General features: G+C 39.7%; 1 protein-coding gene across 1 annotated transcript in view; it reads right to left on the bottom strand.

Moving 5' to 3' along the window:
* Dnah12 (dynein axonemal heavy chain 12) overlaps positions 1 to 19,263 on the bottom strand; it is a 200,387-nt gene that overhangs the window by 63,254 nt on the left and 117,870 nt on the right. Inside the window, exons 42-50 of the mRNA XM_085828463.1 lie at positions 18,463 to 18,641; positions 17,675 to 17,867; positions 15,098 to 15,259; positions 9,386 to 9,580; positions 6,954 to 7,087; positions 5,945 to 6,107; positions 4,591 to 4,671; positions 2,220 to 2,400; positions 1,409 to 1,536 (exon numbers count right to left, since the gene is read on the bottom strand). Coding sequence (XP_085684589.1) covers positions 1,409 to 1,536; positions 2,220 to 2,400; positions 4,591 to 4,671; positions 5,945 to 6,107; positions 6,954 to 7,087; positions 9,386 to 9,580; positions 15,098 to 15,259; positions 17,675 to 17,867; positions 18,463 to 18,641 — 1,416 coding nt within the window. The remainder of the gene's footprint in view (positions 1 to 1,408; positions 1,537 to 2,219; positions 2,401 to 4,590; positions 4,672 to 5,944; positions 6,108 to 6,953; positions 7,088 to 9,385; positions 9,581 to 15,097; positions 15,260 to 17,674; positions 17,868 to 18,462; positions 18,642 to 19,263) is intronic.

The raw sequence follows: 19,263 nt of genomic DNA, 5'->3' as shown, positions 1-19,263 counted from the left end.
AGAATGGCCCACACAATCAACTAACCAGGGCCTGTAGGGGCTCACAGAGAATGAAGCAATAATCAGAGAGCCTGTATGGACTGACCTAGGCCATGTGCATGTGTGTTATGGATGTGTAGCTTGGCATTTCTGTGAGACTCCTAACAGTGAGAGCTGATGTGTCTCTGACTTTTTCGCCTGCACTTTTCGGAAGGGAAACAGAAATAGTGGATTTGAGTTAATAGTGGTGGTGGGTACTGGGAGAAGAGGAGGAAAGGGAAACTGCAGTCAGGATATAATAATATATAAAAGAAGAATAAATAAATAAAATTTAAAATATTTGATTACTTCAATTTTTTAAAAGATTGGTTCTTTTCATTTTGTTTCATTAAATTTGTTTAGTGTATGTGTAAATTTGAATAACTAGACAATGTCTATTTTATGTATTATCTTAATGAAAAATATAATTTTAAAATTAATTTAGGAATTCAAGGCCAGGCATTATAAAACCCTGAAAAGAAAGTGTCTGTAAATTCAGTGTAGAATGCCTTCCTTCTTAAGGGATGCATGCCTTGAATTATAATAGCAATACAGGTTACATTCATTGTGTGTTTGCTGTTTATGAGGCTTTCGATATGAGAGCTTTATATGCATTAAAAGGCTAAGGTCCTCTAACTTTGTGAACTGGATGCTCTGATTATCTTTTGAATAGAATCCCTCAGAGATTCGGACACTTCATCCAGAGGTCACATGGTTACTGGGGCCAAGGTTTCTAAATGTGGATATTCAGATCCACAGCCCTTGCTTTTACGTTATTATTTTATAGACAGAATCTCACCCTGTGCTCAGGCTGCCTTGGAACTCACTGTAGAGCCCAAATAGGCCTGGAATTCACATCAGCCTTCCTGCTTCAGCCTCTAATGTATTAGAATTAGGTCAGCCACAGCCACAGAGTCCTGCCCCGCCCCCTCCCCCACCCCCAACCTCCACCTTTTTGAGACAGGTTCTCATGCTGCCCATGCTGGCCTTGAATGGTGACCTTGATCCTTTTGCCTCAAAACTGGGTTTTGTTTGTTTGTTTGTTTGTTTGTTTTCTTTTACTTCAATTCTAAAAAATCCACACCTGTATATTGTATGTCACACATTCTTACAAATCTTAGCTACAGATTACAGGCCTCAGCACATAGGACATCACAGAAGGGGGTCTGTATGTACAGAAGAGAAAATAGAAGCAACCAGAATTGCAGCTATCTGGTGCTATATTTACTAGGACATATATAGACCCTACTTTCTGCAGTTAATTCTGAGTCCATTCAATCTGGAAAGCAGTAGTTCTTCCCTGGATTACAGGTTGTTGGTATTTAACTTGATAACAGTTGGTACAAAAAGGTTCTGTGCATTCATGATTATGGTTTAAATCAATTATTACCTTGCCTCCTGTTCCTGAAGGATCTGAAATCTTTTCTGGTTTTATATCTTTCATGACACAAACAGCAGCCATGACTAATTTAACACCAGCTGGAGGATTCTTCATTGATTTTACAATTGTAATATCAGCTGGCTGTATTAAAAGACAACAAAGCATCCTTACAGAATAGCTTATTTTTAAATAATGTTGGGACCAGGTGTGGTGGTATTCACTAGTCTCAGCTCTCAGGAGGTGGTGGAAAGGGTGATTATGAACCTGTGGCTAGCCTGGGCTACATAACAAGACGCTATCTCAAAACACTGAAAAGAAGTTATTTGGGGAAATAATGAAAAAAAATTGAGTAGTTTTTGTTTTGCATGGTAATAAAAGAGAATTAGCAACAGAGAACTGAACACAGAACAAGCCTAATAGTTCTCAAATGTTTGAGGGCTCCTAAGTCCTTATGAAGATAACATGTGTTATCTCCTTATTAATTTCCTGACATCTTGGGTTATTCTAAATGAATTACACACATCTAAAGACTTGAAGCTAACATCCACAATGGAGCGAGAAGATATGACATTTGTTTTTCTGGGTTGACACTCGGAATGATTGTTTCCAGCTGATTCTGATTGAAAATTATGCATGACATAGGAAAAACAAATATGTAAATATAGCATTGTATCAAAGAAGACCAGTTTAAATGCAAGCTTCATTTAACTTGACAAATAAACCACAGAGCCCACCATAAGAGAGCCCATGTCCCATTAGCCAAAGACTTGCACATCTCCACCTGTTCTTGATGAAACCCCCCAGGTGGCAAATCCAATACTTTCCTTAAGCGTGTCTAGTGCGGACAGCGCTGCTTCCAAGGCTGGGATTGCCTCAGCCAGGTCACTCTCACACTCGTTTTTCAGAGCCTGGGCTTCCTCGGCCTTCCCGCTGGCTATTTCTTCATCTAACTTCACAAATTTCCTTTTTGCTTCTACTTGTGCAGATTCTACCTCAATTATCTAAACAAAAGAAATGTGGAAACATGAAGACAGAATTTCAAGTAACCTGTTATTTCTTCAAGCCTAGAGACAAGACTAGTTGAACATCCGGGAACTCAACACATGATGGTGGGAGTTAGAAAGGTCTGTTAACGGATGGAAGGGCCATCCAGAGAGTGCCCCACCCAGGGATCCATCCCATATACAACCACCAAACCCAGACACTATTGCATATGCCAGAAAGCTTTTGCTGACAGGACCCTGATATAGCTGTCTCTTGTGAGGCTATGCCAGTGCCTGGCAAATACAGAAGTGGATGTTCACAGTCATCTATTGGATGGAACACAGGGCTCCTAATGAAGGAGCTAGAGAAAGTAACCAAGGAGCTAAAGGGGTCTGCAACCCTATAGGAGGAACAACAATGTGAACTAACCAGTACCCCCCCCCCCCCCCGAGCTGTGTCTCTAGTTGCATATGTAGCAGAGGATGGCCTGACCGGCCATCAATAGGAAGAGAGGCCCTTGGTTTTGTGAAGATCATATGCCCCAGTACAGGGGAATGCCAGGGCTAGGAAGCAAGAGTGAGGGTTGGGGAGCAGGGTGGGGGGAGGATATAGGGGGCTTTGAGGATATAGCATTTGAAATGTAAATGAAGAAAATATCTAATAAAAAAAGAAAGGTCTGTTAAGAAAATTGTTATGAAATTTGAAGGCAAATGGATAGAGCTGGAGACAGTCATTCTGAGTGACAATCCAGACCCAAAAAAACAAATGTCATATCTTCTAACTCAGTTGTGGATGTTGGTCTCATTTAGAACACCCATAGGTGTCAGGAAATTAATAAGGAGGCGGAGAGGGGTTTCAAAGGAGGGAAGACTGACCACAGTGATGTAAACGGGAAAGGAGGGTGATGCTGCAGGAAGGGTTCCGTAGGGTTAGGGAAAGAGATTCAAGGAAGAACAATGAACACTCAAGACTTTCAGAGAGAGAGAGGCTTCTGCTGCAGAAGCCTCCTGAGACATCCGCATACGTAGAGAATTTATACATACTTACATACGTAGTGGAATTACCCTTAACAAGGCCCTACTGGACACTACAAAAGGCCCAATATCAGAAACGCGTTACCTCTATAGGACTTGTTGGCCAATATGTTTCCATAGACACTTAAATACAGCAGGCTATTCCCATTGATCTGGGTGACTCTGCAGAACTAAATGCTAAGACCCTGTTGTTGAAGACGTCACACACTGGATTAGGCATAGAGCTTGAAGAAATCAAGCTGGTGTTTAACTTGGAAGCTTCATCCCTACTGGCTAGCTGTCACAGTGCTGGTGCTGTGCATGTTACCAGAAGAGAAAAGTAATTATCAATCTTACCCGGCTGAGAACCCTGCCAGGTAAGACTTAAGACCTGAGTCACAAGATGCAACCCATACTTGGCACTGTTATTGAGACCGAGAACCACATGGGTTGTAGGCAGGAACCGTTACTATTACTTTGCTGATCCTAACAATTTCTCGTTATAACCAAAGATCAATGTAGCTCTCAAGTCTCATCCGAGACGCTTCTAAGTCACTCACATCCTTCTTCTCAAGGGTTGGGATCATTGCAGAGGAGGGGTAGAGAGACTTTGAGAGGCAGAGGCAGCAGAGGACTACAAAGACACAGAGGAGTTGCATATGTGACCTCAACAACTAGGACAGCATGCACCAGCCCCAGGCAAGCTCACACAACAGAAGAAGAGCGATGGAAAGTGATAGCTGGTGGGAGAGAGGGAATTAGCTTTCTTTAATGGCAGGCCCCTTGGCAGGTCTAACATTCTCTAGTATTTAGGAGTATATATGTGGGACTCAATGGGTTAAACAAATGAAGGCCCAAAGTTGGGTGGGTATAGAATGGGGAGTGGATCTGGGAGGAGATTAAAAGTGGCTAAAATACAATGTATGAAATTCTGAAAGAACTAATAAAATATTTGAAGACAAAGGCCAGTTCTAGAATAAAATAAGAGGAAATATAAATACATGTCACTTTATTTGGAGTTGGGTTTCATAACAGCCTTTAAAAGTGACAGACAAGTAGAACCAGTGAGACTCCCAGTCAACAGCAAAGTGCAAACTCCTTAGGTTCCAGTGAGAAAGAGTTAAGGATTACTTTCAGGACTCGTTTTACAGTATTTGATTGTCCCATGAATCAGTAAAAATATCGATACTATACCTGCATCATACGTGCATTTTCAATTTTAGCAGCCTCCAGTTTGGGCTGTAACTCAACAAGCTCCAGTTTCATTTCACCAACCTAAACAGACAGTTTGTCATTAGGTTTGTACCTCCTATAATAGCTGATATGGAAATCAGAAACGCAAATGCATCATAAAGTTCTGGACATGAAAAATCTTCATTTTCCCCAGTTCTTTGCATGGTTAACAGTATCATGAGGGCATATCCAGTTCTTCTCACAAAAGGCTTTGAATCTTTAGGTATTCACAAGGCACTGGGAAAAGGTAGTAACCGTGGAGGAAATGCACCCAGAGAGGAAGGTACCAGCTCAGGTAATCCCATTATTCTATGGTGTTCTACAATAACAACAGCAACAACAACAACAACAGCAGCCCACTAGTAACTATAACTATTGATAGCACTGAACTCACTAGAAAAAGCCCATTTCATATTTAACATCTGCCAAGATATATTTCTTATACTCTTAAATGACAAATTATTCGAGTTTCTGTGGTTTGGGCCAACTTAAAGAGTTTCTGTAAAAATTTTTTGTGGGTTGATTTATAACCCAAATAACTAAGTGAATCTCCTCTTTGTATTTTTTTCCGGAGCCCCCAGCATGGCAGAATTCTTTATGCTACCTTAAACACATTCTCTAAAACATCTCTGTCAGAATCAGCCAAGAAAATGTCATTCATAAATGATAAGTGATACACTAAGGGACTTGCTTACAAGCTATTTCTAATGCTTGTTGCATAAAATGCATATAGTGACATAAAGTTGGACTACTGAACATTCCCCGTGGAAGTACATTCTAATGGTATCTTTTCATTTGAACACTTACTTCTCTGTAAAATGAGGACTTGAAGACTGATGACCTCCTGTAGTTGGTAAAAGAGTAACTGGGACAAGGGATGTGATGTCCATAACCCAGAACCTTGTACATCACACACTGAGAGTAAACAGCTGCTCTTACAGCTCTTACATTTATCAGTGTTTTTCTTTTCTTTTCTTTTCTTTCTTTTCTTTCTTTTCTTTTCTTTTCTTTTCTTTTCTTTTCTTTTCTTTTCTTTTCTTTTCTTTTCTCTCTCTCTCTCTCTCTCTCTCTCTCTCTCTCTCTCTCTCTCTCTCTTTCTTTCTTTCTTTCTTCCTTTCTGTTTGTTTGGTTTGGTTTTGGTTTTTGGAGTCAGGGTTTCTCTGTGTAGCTCTGGCTGTCCTGGAACTCACTCTGTAGACCAGGCTGGCCTTAGAGATCTGCCTGCCTCTGCCTCCAGAGTGCTAGGATTAAAGGTGTGCGCCACCACCACCCGACTCAGAATATTTTATTATTTTGAACAGCTTATCAGCTTTACCTGAGACTCAGCAAAAGCTAACTGGTCAAGTCCATTCACATAGCGCTGTTTTGCTTCCATGACAGCTTGCCGTTTCTTAGTTAAAAGCTGCCGAAATGAGCCAATAAGTTCAAGATAAGAAGTCGCAGTAACATAGTTATGTCGTCCTAACTCTTCTAAGAACCTGAAAAAGAGTCAGGCAATAGATCACAGCATTAATAGTGGATTTCACAGTGGTGTAAATTCAGCAGAGCATTAAAGATAGGCAGTTATGAATAGAGGTTAAGGTTTATGAAGACCATGTTAAGTATTTAACTTCATGAAACTCTAGAAATTCAAAGTTCTTATCTGAAAAAAAATCAGACAATAATGACATGTTGAAAAAGTACAAATCAAGGATGCCTACGAAAGGTGAATTACTGCAAACAAAGATACAGTCTTTATTTTTCTATGTGTCAAATGCCAGCAGGCTCTAGCCTTTTAAGACACTTGAGCTATTGTATGAGGTAGGCAAGCCTCAGGAAAGGAGACTGCAAATGGGACAAGTATGAGTTATACTGTATGCTACATGCTGACTGAATGTATAAGACCAGTATATTGTATACATGGAAGGACATACAGGGATATACAAGGATGCAGACTACAGCATACTTCCTGGCACCACTGTCCAAGCCAAGTATGCAGGATAACTGACTCTATATGTACAATATAACAGCACTTAAATTCATGCTTCTAGATACAAGGGTTGATGATCAATAGTTAGAACACACATAATGATGCATGTCAGAAAACAATTGTGTGTTTTTAACAGATTCTAACTTCTGCTCATTTTCCAGATCTTTGTGAGGCATTCTTAGAACTTCAAAATAAATCCTTTCTATTGCTTGTTAGCTGAGGGTTTTAATTAATTAAATAACCAGAAAAATTAGAAGACAAAGAAATAACACCAAAATTACTTTTGTGGAAAATACAAGGCACTTAAAATACAAGGCATTTAAGTTGCACAATTTAAAGTATCATCATTACTAACCTTTCTGAAAGGCGCATAATGGAAGTATGAAAGTGTTTACAAATCGGGACTATCTCTTGTCGCTCAACCTTAGTGAGCTCCAGAGTTTCTAAGAAATTCACAGCTACACGTTCAAGAGCATCTTCAGGCCATGGCTGGAAAGAGAAAGAAAAATGTATTAAAGATGAGCAGCCTCAGTGCAGGCATATACGTTGAGACGTAACCTAGGGGAAGAGTTTAGGGTTATGAAGAGGTTAAGGCTTAATGAGAATCAAATAGACTCAGGGCCTGATGCTTTTTAGATTTTTTTATACATTAAAATGAAAACAAGGACACACGATAAGGACTAAAGACTTGTTGAATATTAAGAACATAATTATCCCCTTCTCCACCTCTCTACATGGTTGTCCATTAGGCATCTTGATTTTAGCATGTTCACTATAGACAATGTTGTCTGCTCAGTATCTACTAGACCCTTCTCCCATATGAGAAAGAGGAGAAAACCCTTTTTAATTTGGATTTCTGTCACTGGAAGTCCTTCATAATCCCTATCATGACTCCAAAACTGAAGTTTTTGGGTTTTTTTTACCCAAAAGTTCTTTTTGCCAATCTTTTCTGCCTCAGTGAAGTGCTTTCTTCTGCTCTGTCCTGAACTATGCCAACTGCGGTCTTGCTCCTGGACGATACTCTTGCTGTGTCCTCTGACCAGACCCTTCTTTTCTCAGACTGTGATGTGGTTCACTTTCCCACTTCCTTTATGTTTATGCCCCAGACGATGATAAAGTTCTTCCCAGGATGATCTGTCTAGAACAACTCCTTCCTGTTATTTACATGACCTCTTGTGGTGAGTGTTATCTTCAGAACTTACTAACCAATACCTCACACATCATTTACTCGTTTGTCTGTTACTGGCTTCCGTTCAACCCTTGACAGAAATAAAACCCATGGAAGCAAGGAGTGCCTACAATGATATTTGACAACTAACATTTTAAATATTTAATTAAACAGTTTATGCTTTTCTACTTTTTGTTAGAATATTTTCCAGATTTCCTTTCACCCAGTTTCAACAAAATGCTTTTAATTCTTTCCTTTTAGGGCAGTGTGCATTTTAAGATCCTCCCTTTTGGGGATGGGGAGTTCAGGACAGGATTTCTCTGTGTAGCTCCAGCTATCCTCCCCTGTCTCTGCTTCCCAAAGGCACAACCCACTACCCTCATGTCAGCAGGCCTCTTTTAATTAGAAGTCCTGAACCAAAGAACAGTATTGCTCTTCTTCCAAATAAAGGGGCAATTAATCCTCTCTGACTGCCCTCAGGCTGGCACATTGGTTTTACTGTTGACTTCGGAATTCAGAAGACCTCAAAACATGAGCTCTTCAAGGTCTTGAGCCTTGTGGCCTTCACACTAGAACTGTAGCACTGACTCTTCAAGGCCCCCACTTTGTGAAGTGAAGATCTTGTAAGGCTCCATAATCATGGGGACCAAACCCATTCATAATCCTCCCTCTACACACACACACACACACAGACACACACACACCCCTTTCTGTATTAAATTTTGGGGCCTATAGGCATGGGCTCCGTGTTTAAGAGCACTAGCTATCCTAGAGGACCCAGGTTTGATTCCCAGCACTTATGTAACCATTTACAACTGTCTTTAATTTCAGTTCCAGATATCTGATGCCCTCTCTCCACCTTCTTGGGCATAAGTGGTACACTGACATACATTCAGGCAAGATACCCATACACATAAAATTAAATTAAACTAAAAATAAATTAATTAAAACGTGTAGCTTAGAGGAAAATGCTACTGGCCCAATGGTGAAGGTTTCAGCCACTTTTTGATTAAACTGGAGGCCTGCTCTATAGGAGGACACACACACACTCTCCTTAAATGGAAGAGTTAATTAGTTATTTAACATGAAATTATAATACATAGTTGACACAAAATTATATAATAGAAGTTTGTATTAATCCCATTTATACAATATATACAGGTAATTACATATTTTGTTAATTCACTCTCCCTCCCCCCCCCCCACAAACACTATCTTATGGTTCCACATCACCTTTTTATGTAACTGATTCATCTTAATACTTTAGAAATTCTCTTTCTTCCTCAGTATACACTTTGCACATCAATGTTATGTGTCTTCCTTTTCCTGCCTATTGCCTTTCATGTCTTCTAGTCTAGACTATGAACTCTTTCTAGGAAACACATCATCTTCTCAGCTCCTACTAAGTGAGTACTATAGCTTCTCCTAAGTACTATGCCCATCATCATACTAACTGAACAATGAATATTAGTCACTGCTAATGACTAATTAGCAATGAATTATTAGTCAAATAACTGCTGAATATTAGTCAAGCTTAAATAAATTTGATAAAATTCTTAGAATTAACAACTCTGTTCTCTCATTAAAAACAAAACAAAACAAAATAAAGCAAAACCAACCTGAAACCAATCAATAGTACAACAATTGATGAGGGATGGGAATTGTCTCAGACGATTTCGGAATGCATCTCCAATAGGGCTAAAGGCCACTACGATGTGCAGATTATCTTTGCAACGGTTCACGAAGAAGGCAAACAGGGCTAAGGGACTGAGTTCACCATGTTTATTGCCAGCCTGAGCCACTGGACGGACACCCTACAGAAGAGAAAATAGAAACCTTGTAAATAAACATAGATTTACTATAAGGAGATTATCACCTATCAACTATTAGAATATCAGTTTTATGTTAACTGTCTTTAAATTTTTATTTTTATGAAAAGGGATGATTTTGATATAGTTTATGCTTAGAAAAATCTCTGCCTGCACTATAATTTTGCAATTTAAGATAAAATATCTGACAAGAATTTACCAAGTAAATCAGAAAAATTCATCAAGATTACATGTAGGCCTAAATGCAGCATTGGTTTCAAGAGGAAAAATAGAAGCTACTGCAATGCCCACCAGTAAGAAACAAAACTCACAAAACATCCTTATAACCTTTATACTGGATTTTACATAACTTTTTAAACAACAAAGTGAAAGCAGACTCAGAAAGATAAATATTGAATGCATGCTTTCTCTTATAAGCAAAATTAAGATTTTATATGTGTGTATATATTATACATATATAATAAATATATATGATATATATGATGTACAGTAGAAATGTGGAGAAAGGAGACTACAGAAAGGTTGAGGAGAAGGAGAAGATAATAGGAGGGAAAGAAAAATAGGCCAAATACCAAAAATTTTTCTCTGAAATGTAGAATTTAAAGTAGAAAGGGGAGTTTCAGGGGGAAGAGAAGGTCCAGAGGAAGGACATGAGCTACATACAGTGTCATAAGGAAAATCTGTTAGGTTTATATGCATACTAAAGTAACAAAAACAAAACGATTAAGACATTACCATGTGCTATGGTAAGATCAGCAAAATAAAATAAGTGGAAAAAAACCAATCAAGTTATGTAAGAATACATAGAATCTGAGTCTATCGTGTTAAGTTTAAAACTATGTAGTCTGGAGGCAAGGTATGCCCACTGGTCTAAGAGCAGCACGGCGGTTATGGGGGTAACCAAGCACTTTCTGATCGGACCTGAGGCCTGCTGCTCAGGAGGGATTCATGTCTGGTATAGACAGATACCAGGTACCAAAGTTAAATCAGGATCAGATTAATGACCTAAACAGTCCTATATCCCCTAAAGAAATAGAAGCAGTCATTAATAGTCTCCCAACCAAAAAAAAAAAAAAAAAAAAAAAAGCCCAGAACCAGATGGGTTTAGTGCAGAGTTCTATCAGACCTTCAAAGAAGATCTAATTTCAGTTCTTCTCAAACTATTCCACAAAATAGAAACAGAAGGTACTCTACCCAATTCATTCTATGAAGCCACAATTACTCTGATACCTAAACCACATAAAGACTCAACAAAGATAGAGAACTTCAGACCAATTTCCCTTATGAATATCGATGCAAAAATACTCAATAAAATTCTCACTAACTGAATCCAAGAACACATCAAAACAATCATCCATCCTGACTAAGTAGGTTTCATTCCAGGGATGCAGGGATGGTTTAATATATGGAAATCCATCAACGTAACGCATATATAAACAAACTCAAAGACAAAAACCACATGATCATCTCATTAGATGCAGAGAAAGCATTTGACAAGATCCAACACCCATTCATGATAAAAGTCTTGGAAATTTCAGGAATTCAAGGCCCATACCTAAACATGATAAAAGCAATCTACAGCAAACCAGTAGCCAACATCAAAGTAAATGGAGAGAAGCTGGAAGCAATCCCACTAAAATCAGGGACTAGACAAGGCTGCCCACTTTCTCCCTACCTATTCAATATAGTACTTGAAGTCCTAGCCAGAGCAATTAGACAACAAAAGGAGATCAAGGGGATACAAATTGGAAAGGAAGAAGTCAAAATATCACTTTTTGCAGATGATATGATAGTACATATAAGTGACCCTAAAAATTCCACCAGAGAACTCCTAAACCTGATAAACAGCTTCAGTTAAGTAGCTGGATATAAAATTAACTCAAACAAGCCAATGGCCTTTCTCTACACAAAGGATAAACAGGCCGAGAAATAAATTAGGGAAACAACACCCTTCACAATAGTCACAAATAATATAAAATACCTTGGTGTGACTCTAACTAAGGAAGTGAAAGATCTGTATGATAAGAACTTCAAGTCTCTGAAGAAAGAAATTAAAGAAGATCTCAGAAGATGGAAAGATCTCCCATGCTCATGGATTGGCAGGATCAACATTGTAAAAATGGCTATCTTGCCAAAAGCAATCTACAGATTCAATGCAATCACCATCAAAATTCCAACTCAAATCTTCAACGAATTAGAAAGGGCAATTTGCAAATTCATCTGGAATAACAATAAACATAGTATAGCAAAAACTCTGCTCAAGGATAAAAGAACCTCTGGTGGAATCACCATGCCTGACCTAAAGCTTTACTACAGAGCAATTGTGATAAAAACTGCATGGTACTGGTATAACGACAGAAAAGTAGGCCAATGGAATAGAATTGAAGACCCAGAAATGAACCCACACACCTATGGTCACTTGATCTTTGCCAAGGGAGCTAAAACCATCCAGTGGAAAAAAGACAGCATTTCAACAAATGGTGCTGGCACAACTGGGGGATATCATGTAGAAGAATGTGAATTGATCCATTCTTATCTCCTTGTACTAAAGTCAAGCCTACATGGATCAAGGAACACCACATAAAACCAGAGACACTGAAACTTATAGAGGAGAAAGTGGGGGAAAGCCTCGAAGATATGGGCACAGGGGAAAATTTCCTGAATAGAACAGCAATGGCTTGTGCTGTAAGATTGAGAATCAACAAATGGGACCTCATAAAATTGCAAAGCTTCTGTAAGGCAAAAGACACTATCAATAAGACAAAAAGACCACCAACAGATCGGGAAAGGATTTTTACCAATCCTAAATCAGATAGGGGACTAATATCCAATATACATAAAGAACTCAAGAAGGTGAACTCCAGAAAATCAAATAACCTCATTAAAAAATGGGGCACAGAGCTAAACAAAGAATTCTCACCTGAGGAATACCGAATGGCAGAGGAGCACCTGAAAAATGTTCAACATCCTTAATCATCAGGGAAATGCAAATCAAAACAACCCTGAGATTCCACCTCACACCAGTCAGAATGGCTAAGATCAAAAATTCAGGTGACAGCAGATGCTGGCGAGGATGTGGAGAAAGAGGAACACTCCTCCATTGCTGGTGGGATTGCAAGCTTGTACAACCACTCTGGAAATCAGTTTGGTGGTTCCTCAGAAAATTGGACATAGTACTACTGGAGGATCCTGCAATACCTCTCCTGGGCATATATCCAGAAGATGTTCCAACTGGTAATAAGGACACATGCTCCACTATGTTCATAGCAGCCTTATTTATAATAGCCAGAAGCTGGAAAGAACCCAGATGTCCCTCAACAGAGGAATGGATACAGAAAATGTGGTACATTTACACAATGGAGTACTACTCAGCTATTAAAAAGAATGAATTTATGAAATTCCAAGGCAAATCGATGGACCTGGAGGATATCATCCTGAGTGAGGTAACCCAATCACAAAAGAACTCAAATGATATGTACTCACTGATAAGTGGATATTAGCCCAGAAACTGAGAATACCCAAGATACAATTTGCAAAACACATGAAATTCAAGAAGAACGAAGACCAAAGTGTGATCACTTTGCCAGTTCTTAGAATTGGGAACAAAACACCCATGGAAGGAGTTACAGAAACAAAGTTTGGAGCTGAGACGAAAGGATGGACCATCTAGAGACTGCCGCACCTGGGGATCCATCCCATAATCAGCCTCCAAACGCAGACACCATTGTATATACCAGCAAGATTTTGCTGAAAGGACCCTGATATAGCTGTGTCTTGTGAGGCTATGCCGGTGCCTGACAAACACAGAAGTGGATGCTCACAATCAGCTATTGGATGTATCACAGGGCCCCCAGTGGAGGAGCTAGAGAAAGTACCCAAGGAGCTAAAGGGGTCTGCAACCCTGGTGGAACAACATGAACTAACCAGTACCCCCAGACCTCCTGTCTCTAGCTGCATATGTAGCAGAAGATGGCCTAGTCGGCCATTACTGGGAAGAGAGGCCCCTTGGTCTTGTAAACTTTATATGCCCCAGTACAGGGGAACGCTAGGGTCAAAAAGTGGGAGTGGGTGGGTAGGGGAGTCGGGGGGGGGGGAGAGGGTATGGGGGACTTTTGGGATAGCATTTGAAATGTAAAATAAGAAAATACCTAATAAAAAATTGCAAAAAAAAAAAAAAGAAAATATCATCCTGAGTGAGATAACTCAATCACAAAAGAACATACATGATATGCACTTACTGATAAGTGGATATTAGCCCAGAAACTTAGAATATCCAAGATACAATTTGCAAAACACATGAAACTCAAGAAGAAGGAAGACCACAGTGTGGATACTTTGGTCCTTCTTAGAAAGGGGATCAAAATACCCATGGGAGGAGATACAGAGACAAAGTTTGGGGCAGAAACTAAAGGAAAGGCCATCCAGAGACTGTCCCACCTGGGGATCCATCCCATATACAGTCACCAATCCCAGACACTATTGTGGATGCTAACAAGTGCTTGCTGTCAGGAGCCTGATGTAGCTGTCTCCTGAGAGGCTCTGCCAGTGCCTGACAAATACAGAGGTGGATGCTCATAGTCATCCATTGGACTGAGCACAGGGTCCCCAATGGAGGAGCTAGAGAAAGTTCCCAAGGAGCTGAAGGGGTTTGCAGCCCCATAGGAGGAACAACAATATGAACCAACCAGTACCCTCAGAGCTCTCAAGGACTAAAGCACCAACCAAAGGATACACATGGAGGGAGCCATGTCTCCAGCCCTATATGTAGCAGAAGATGGCCTTGTGGACATCAATGAGAGGAGAGGCCCTTGGTCTTGTGAATGCTTGATGCCCCAGTTTAGGGGAATGCCAGAGCAGGGAAGAGGGAGTGGGTGGGTTAGTGAGCAGGGGGAGAGGGTATGGGATAAGGAGGTTTTTGGAGGAGAAATGAGAAAAGGGGATAAAATTTGCAATGTAAATAAAGGAAACATCTAGTTAAAAAAAAAAAAAGCTAGGTCCCAGAGAAACAGGGTGGTTGTTGGTTGATTGTTGGTTGCTGGTGGACATGGTTTATTAATTAGTCATGTGCAAAGAAGAAATAATAAGAAGAAATTAGATATCCTGATAGTGAAGATCAAACTTGCCCCGAGGAACTCAACACTTTTAATCAGTAGGAAGTAGTTTAACAATTAACATTACCCCCTTCTCCTGGTGTCCGTTTTTCTCCCCTATCTAGTGTTAGGGGGTAGGAGGTAGAAGAATCTACAAGGTAGCCAAAGTCTGGCTACATAAAACAATTGCTAATTTATGAAGGTAATAATCATAAGATAATTTCTGACTCGCAGCTGTGCTAGAATTTAAATTTTACTTGGATGATATATTAAAGTAATATACTTTAAAATGTATAAGCTATGTTTAGTTGCTTAAATTGTATAAGTTACATTTATCCTGAAGAGCTGAACAAAGTTTTCATGATAAAAGGAATCCTTGTTCAGAGAGCAGGACTCCCCCCAAAGCATTTACCTCCATCACTTCTTGTTTCTCGTCTGCTGCAAAAATGTTAGGAACTTCACCGGTATTGAGCACATTGTCGATATCTTCTAGGAAAGCTTCCTCCTTAATCTGAGTGTCTGTGATCAGAAAGACTGTCTTCTGGCCTTTCACACCAACATTTCTCAACAAGGTCTTAAAGAGAAAATGTACTTATAAGCAGAATGTGGTGGACTTGGGCTGGGTTTGCTTTCCCCTTATTTTCCTGTGTTGATGTAAGGGTACTTTGATTCTGCTGGGGCTGTCAGTCAAGAACTCTGTTTTCCCCATCTTTTAGGTGAGCAATCCAAACTACTTAGTGCCCTCAAGTTTCTAGACACAACAGTTGGTTCAGAAGGCGTGTGATTAAGAAGGACTCAGTCAAACTGTTAGTTGGAGGACTGAGATGAACTTAAAACAGTCCTTGTTGTATGAGAAAGGTGCTTACAGAGACCAGTCATGCTGAATGCTACTGTGCCTCCTGGGCAATGAATCAGCTGGAGAAGGGAGACGGTAGAGAGCACTGCCAGGAAATGAAGAGACTACTACTTTGGGTCCTTAAATTGAGTCATGTTAAATGACTATATACCTCTGAACATTTAAATCCTGTAAACCAAAAACTTCCTCTATTTCTTAAGTTAGCTTGAGCTGGTTTTCTTTGTTTTTGGCCAATTGCAAACAAAATACCTGAAGTTAAAATATGGACTTCGTAGTATGATAGAGCTGACTTATATAGGTCTGTTAAAACTGACTCTTGAAATTTCAAGAACTTTTGAGGAGATTTTTAGATATAGCCAGGCTTAAAATTAAGTGATATGACAATGTTCTTCCCAGAAGTCTTAGGTTATCAAACAAAAAGCCCAGGGTCTGAGTTACTTCCCTTGGTGTTGTTAGGCCTGGGCTTCACAGGGACCCCCTACACACACAAAGGAAAAAGAACAGTACAGGCTGTTGCCACTGCTCTTGATCACTCTTCAGACTCCATGGTTTCCCGGCTAAATAGCTTCCATAGAAACTGAAAGGTGCTATGTAGGCTGCTGTGAGAGAAAAGGTCTTACTCAGTGTGAACCCTATGAACTGCAATGCCCAGTGCAACAATGGCATGAATATTCCGGGGTGCAGGGGACAACCAATCATTTTGTGATTGGTTTCAAGGCCTGATCTGCCGGAGGGAACTCATATATGGTAAACTTGGCCAAGAATCCTTGCTTGGAAAGATAACTTTTCCTGAGGGAAAAAAAACCATAAAAGTGTTATTTTTGCTAAGTGGATATAGCGTTTGTGCTGGATAGTTTTATATCAACTTGACACAAGCAAAGTCATCTGAGACGAGAGGACCTCAATTAAGAAAATGTCTCCATAGGCAGTGGTGGCACATGTCTGTATTCCTAGCACTTGGGAGGCAGAGGCAGGAGGATTTCTGAGTTCGAGGCCAGCCTGGTCTACAAAGTGAGTTCCAGGACAGCCAGGACTGCACAGAGAAACTCTATCTCGAAAAACCAACCAACCAACCAACCAACCAACCAACCAACCAACCAACCAAACAAATAAATAAATAAAATGTGTCCATAAAACCAGACTGTAGGCAAGCCTGTAGGGCATATTCTTAATTAGTGATTGATGTGAGAGGACCCAGCCTATTGTAGGTGGCATCACCCCTGGGCTGGTAGTACTGGGTTCTATAAGAAAGCAGGCTGAGCAAACCATGGGATGCAAGCCAATAAGCAGCAACCCTCCATGGCCTCTGCATCAGCTCCTGTCTCTAGGTTCCTGTCCTGTGTAAGTTCCTGTCCTGACTTTTGATGATGGATGCTGTGGAAGTGTAAGCCAAATAAACTCTTTCCTCCACAATTTGTTCCATTACAGCAATAGAAATCCTAACTAAGATAGCATTAAACTTCCTTATAAACACTTCTCCTTTTACCCACTGATTAGTTGGGCTCTCATCCCTCCTTAGAGAATTTTCTTATTGTAGTGGATGGTCATTAACGCAGACTCACAACCAGTCAAGCTGCAGAGAGCAAGTGACAGCGTAGTGCTCAGCTTCAAACAGAAAACCATGTCCCCCTTCTCCCTAGGGTCGGGAAACATCACAGAAAGACTGTAAGAGCCAGCACTTGGGAATGACTGTGTGAGATACTGCTTTTTTGGATAAGATAGGGCTGTTGCACTCATGAACTCAAAGCAGCTGTGGATGTCTATACAAGACCTTCTGGAAAGCATGTATTCACTTGAAATAAATCTTCTCAGACTAGGATAAAGACAGAGTCAGTGCCAACCATGGTAACTTGCATCAGGAAGCCTGTTCTTGTTATCTATCATTTCCTTTAGCTTCAGTGTCTTCAACAGTGAAACAGAGACAGCTATACCTACTTTTTCACAGTGTTGTTCATAGGGCATGAGATTACGTGATTAAAGCACCCAGGAGGTGTTCATCCCTCACAGCAGGCACCCAGTGGGAAGTATTAGCATAACTCCTCAAATATTCATAGCTATGTATGGTGGCTCCCCTTTACTAGTCAAGGAATGAACTATTTTCATTTCTCACTGTAGGTATCATCATAATTTTACCTTGATATCCTCTCTCCACTCATTCATACCATAACTCTTAGAAATTTCTGGTTGGAAAATCTGCATTTTTGCCATCGATGTAGCCAGTTTTGTTAAAGACTGCCGACCACTTCCTCCAAGCCCAATAAGCAAAGCGTTTCCACCAGACTGCTTTAGAATGCGGCATATTCTTGATAAATGTTCCAGGACATACCTGCCAAGAATAGGGTTATTATCCATAGTAATATACATGTAAATTTTCTTACCATTTTATTATATATATTTTATAACATCATGTTTAGTATATAGATACACAAAATTTCCTGAGAAAGTAAACCGTGCAGGAGGTGGGGTTGGGGGAGTTCTTGCTGCAAACAGAATGACTTAAATCCAACTCTCCAGAACTTACATACACATCTGGAGGTAACAGTGCAAACATCTGTAATCCCAGAATGGATAGGTGGGGGAGGGGAGCTTCAGATTCAAGACTCTCTAGAGGCTCATGGGCCCACCTTGCCTGGCTTATGCAGTGGCAAAGAGGTCCTGCTGTAAACAAGTGGAAAGATGAGGACAGGTACCTCCAGGATGTCCTCTGACCTCCATACTCTGTCCAAAAACACAGTAGTTTCTTTTTAGTTCTACAGACTAAGGGGAGGGCTGGCTGAAACAAGAACTTAATAAATTACTGATATTTTATATGGTAAGATATATGACAAGTGTTTATTTATTTATTTTTTTGGTTTTAAATAGTTCATGAAAATTTATAAATAAAAGTTTCAAGCACATACATAAATAGAAAAGAGAAGTACCTAAACACAACAAGATTCATTCTTCTTTTGTGAGTTTGATTATACTCATCTAAGCACTGGTCAACAACCTCATTAAAGTGGTGAATGTCTGGAATTTCAATATAAACTCGATCATCTCCTTCTAGATCAGGATTCATATAATCCCCAAACATGAGATTTCTTAAGTCTTCTTCAGTTACCTATTGAATAGAAGTTAAATTTAAAAATAAATTTAAGAAAAAAAATACAAAAATCTATTTTATGTCATAGTCGACTATTATCTAATTTTTTCAGACATTAAGGTTAAAAATTATATATGTATGACATTAAACACATAAAATGATAGGTTTATGCAATAAAAAGAAAAGATCAAAAGATGTATTTTTGTTTTATGAGTGCTTTGCTGGTACGCATAGAACTGTATCATGTGTGTGCTATGCCTGAAGAGGCCAGAAGATGGCGATAGATTTCCTGGAGTTGGAATTATAGGTGGTTGTGAGGTGCCACGAGAGTGGTAGGACTCTTAACTCAAATCCTCTGCAAGAGCAGCCATTGCTTTTAACTGCCGAGTGTCTTCAGAGACTTTTTCTATAGACTGGAAATTCACCTTTCTGACTTTGTTAAAGAAGAGTCTATGAGAGGTGGTACCATGCTCTGTACTCTGTACCATATCATTAGCAGCTACCATAAAGGACTTCATGCTCTAGATCACATGCATTCTTCTAAAGACTAATCTCAAAATAAACACACATTCACAAGAAAAAGTAAAAGAATAGGTTCAATAAAAGCCAAGTGCAGTTTTGTAAGATAAGTTCATTAATT

Source organism: Mus caroli, unplaced genomic scaffold (genome assembly GCF_978045245.1).
Source record: "Mus caroli unplaced genomic scaffold, Mus_caroli_1 scaffold_12, whole genome shotgun sequence".
In the NCBI taxonomy this organism is placed as follows: domain Eukaryota; kingdom Metazoa; phylum Chordata; class Mammalia; order Rodentia; family Muridae; genus Mus; species Mus caroli.
This window is presented reverse-complemented; position numbering and strand designations above follow the sequence as displayed.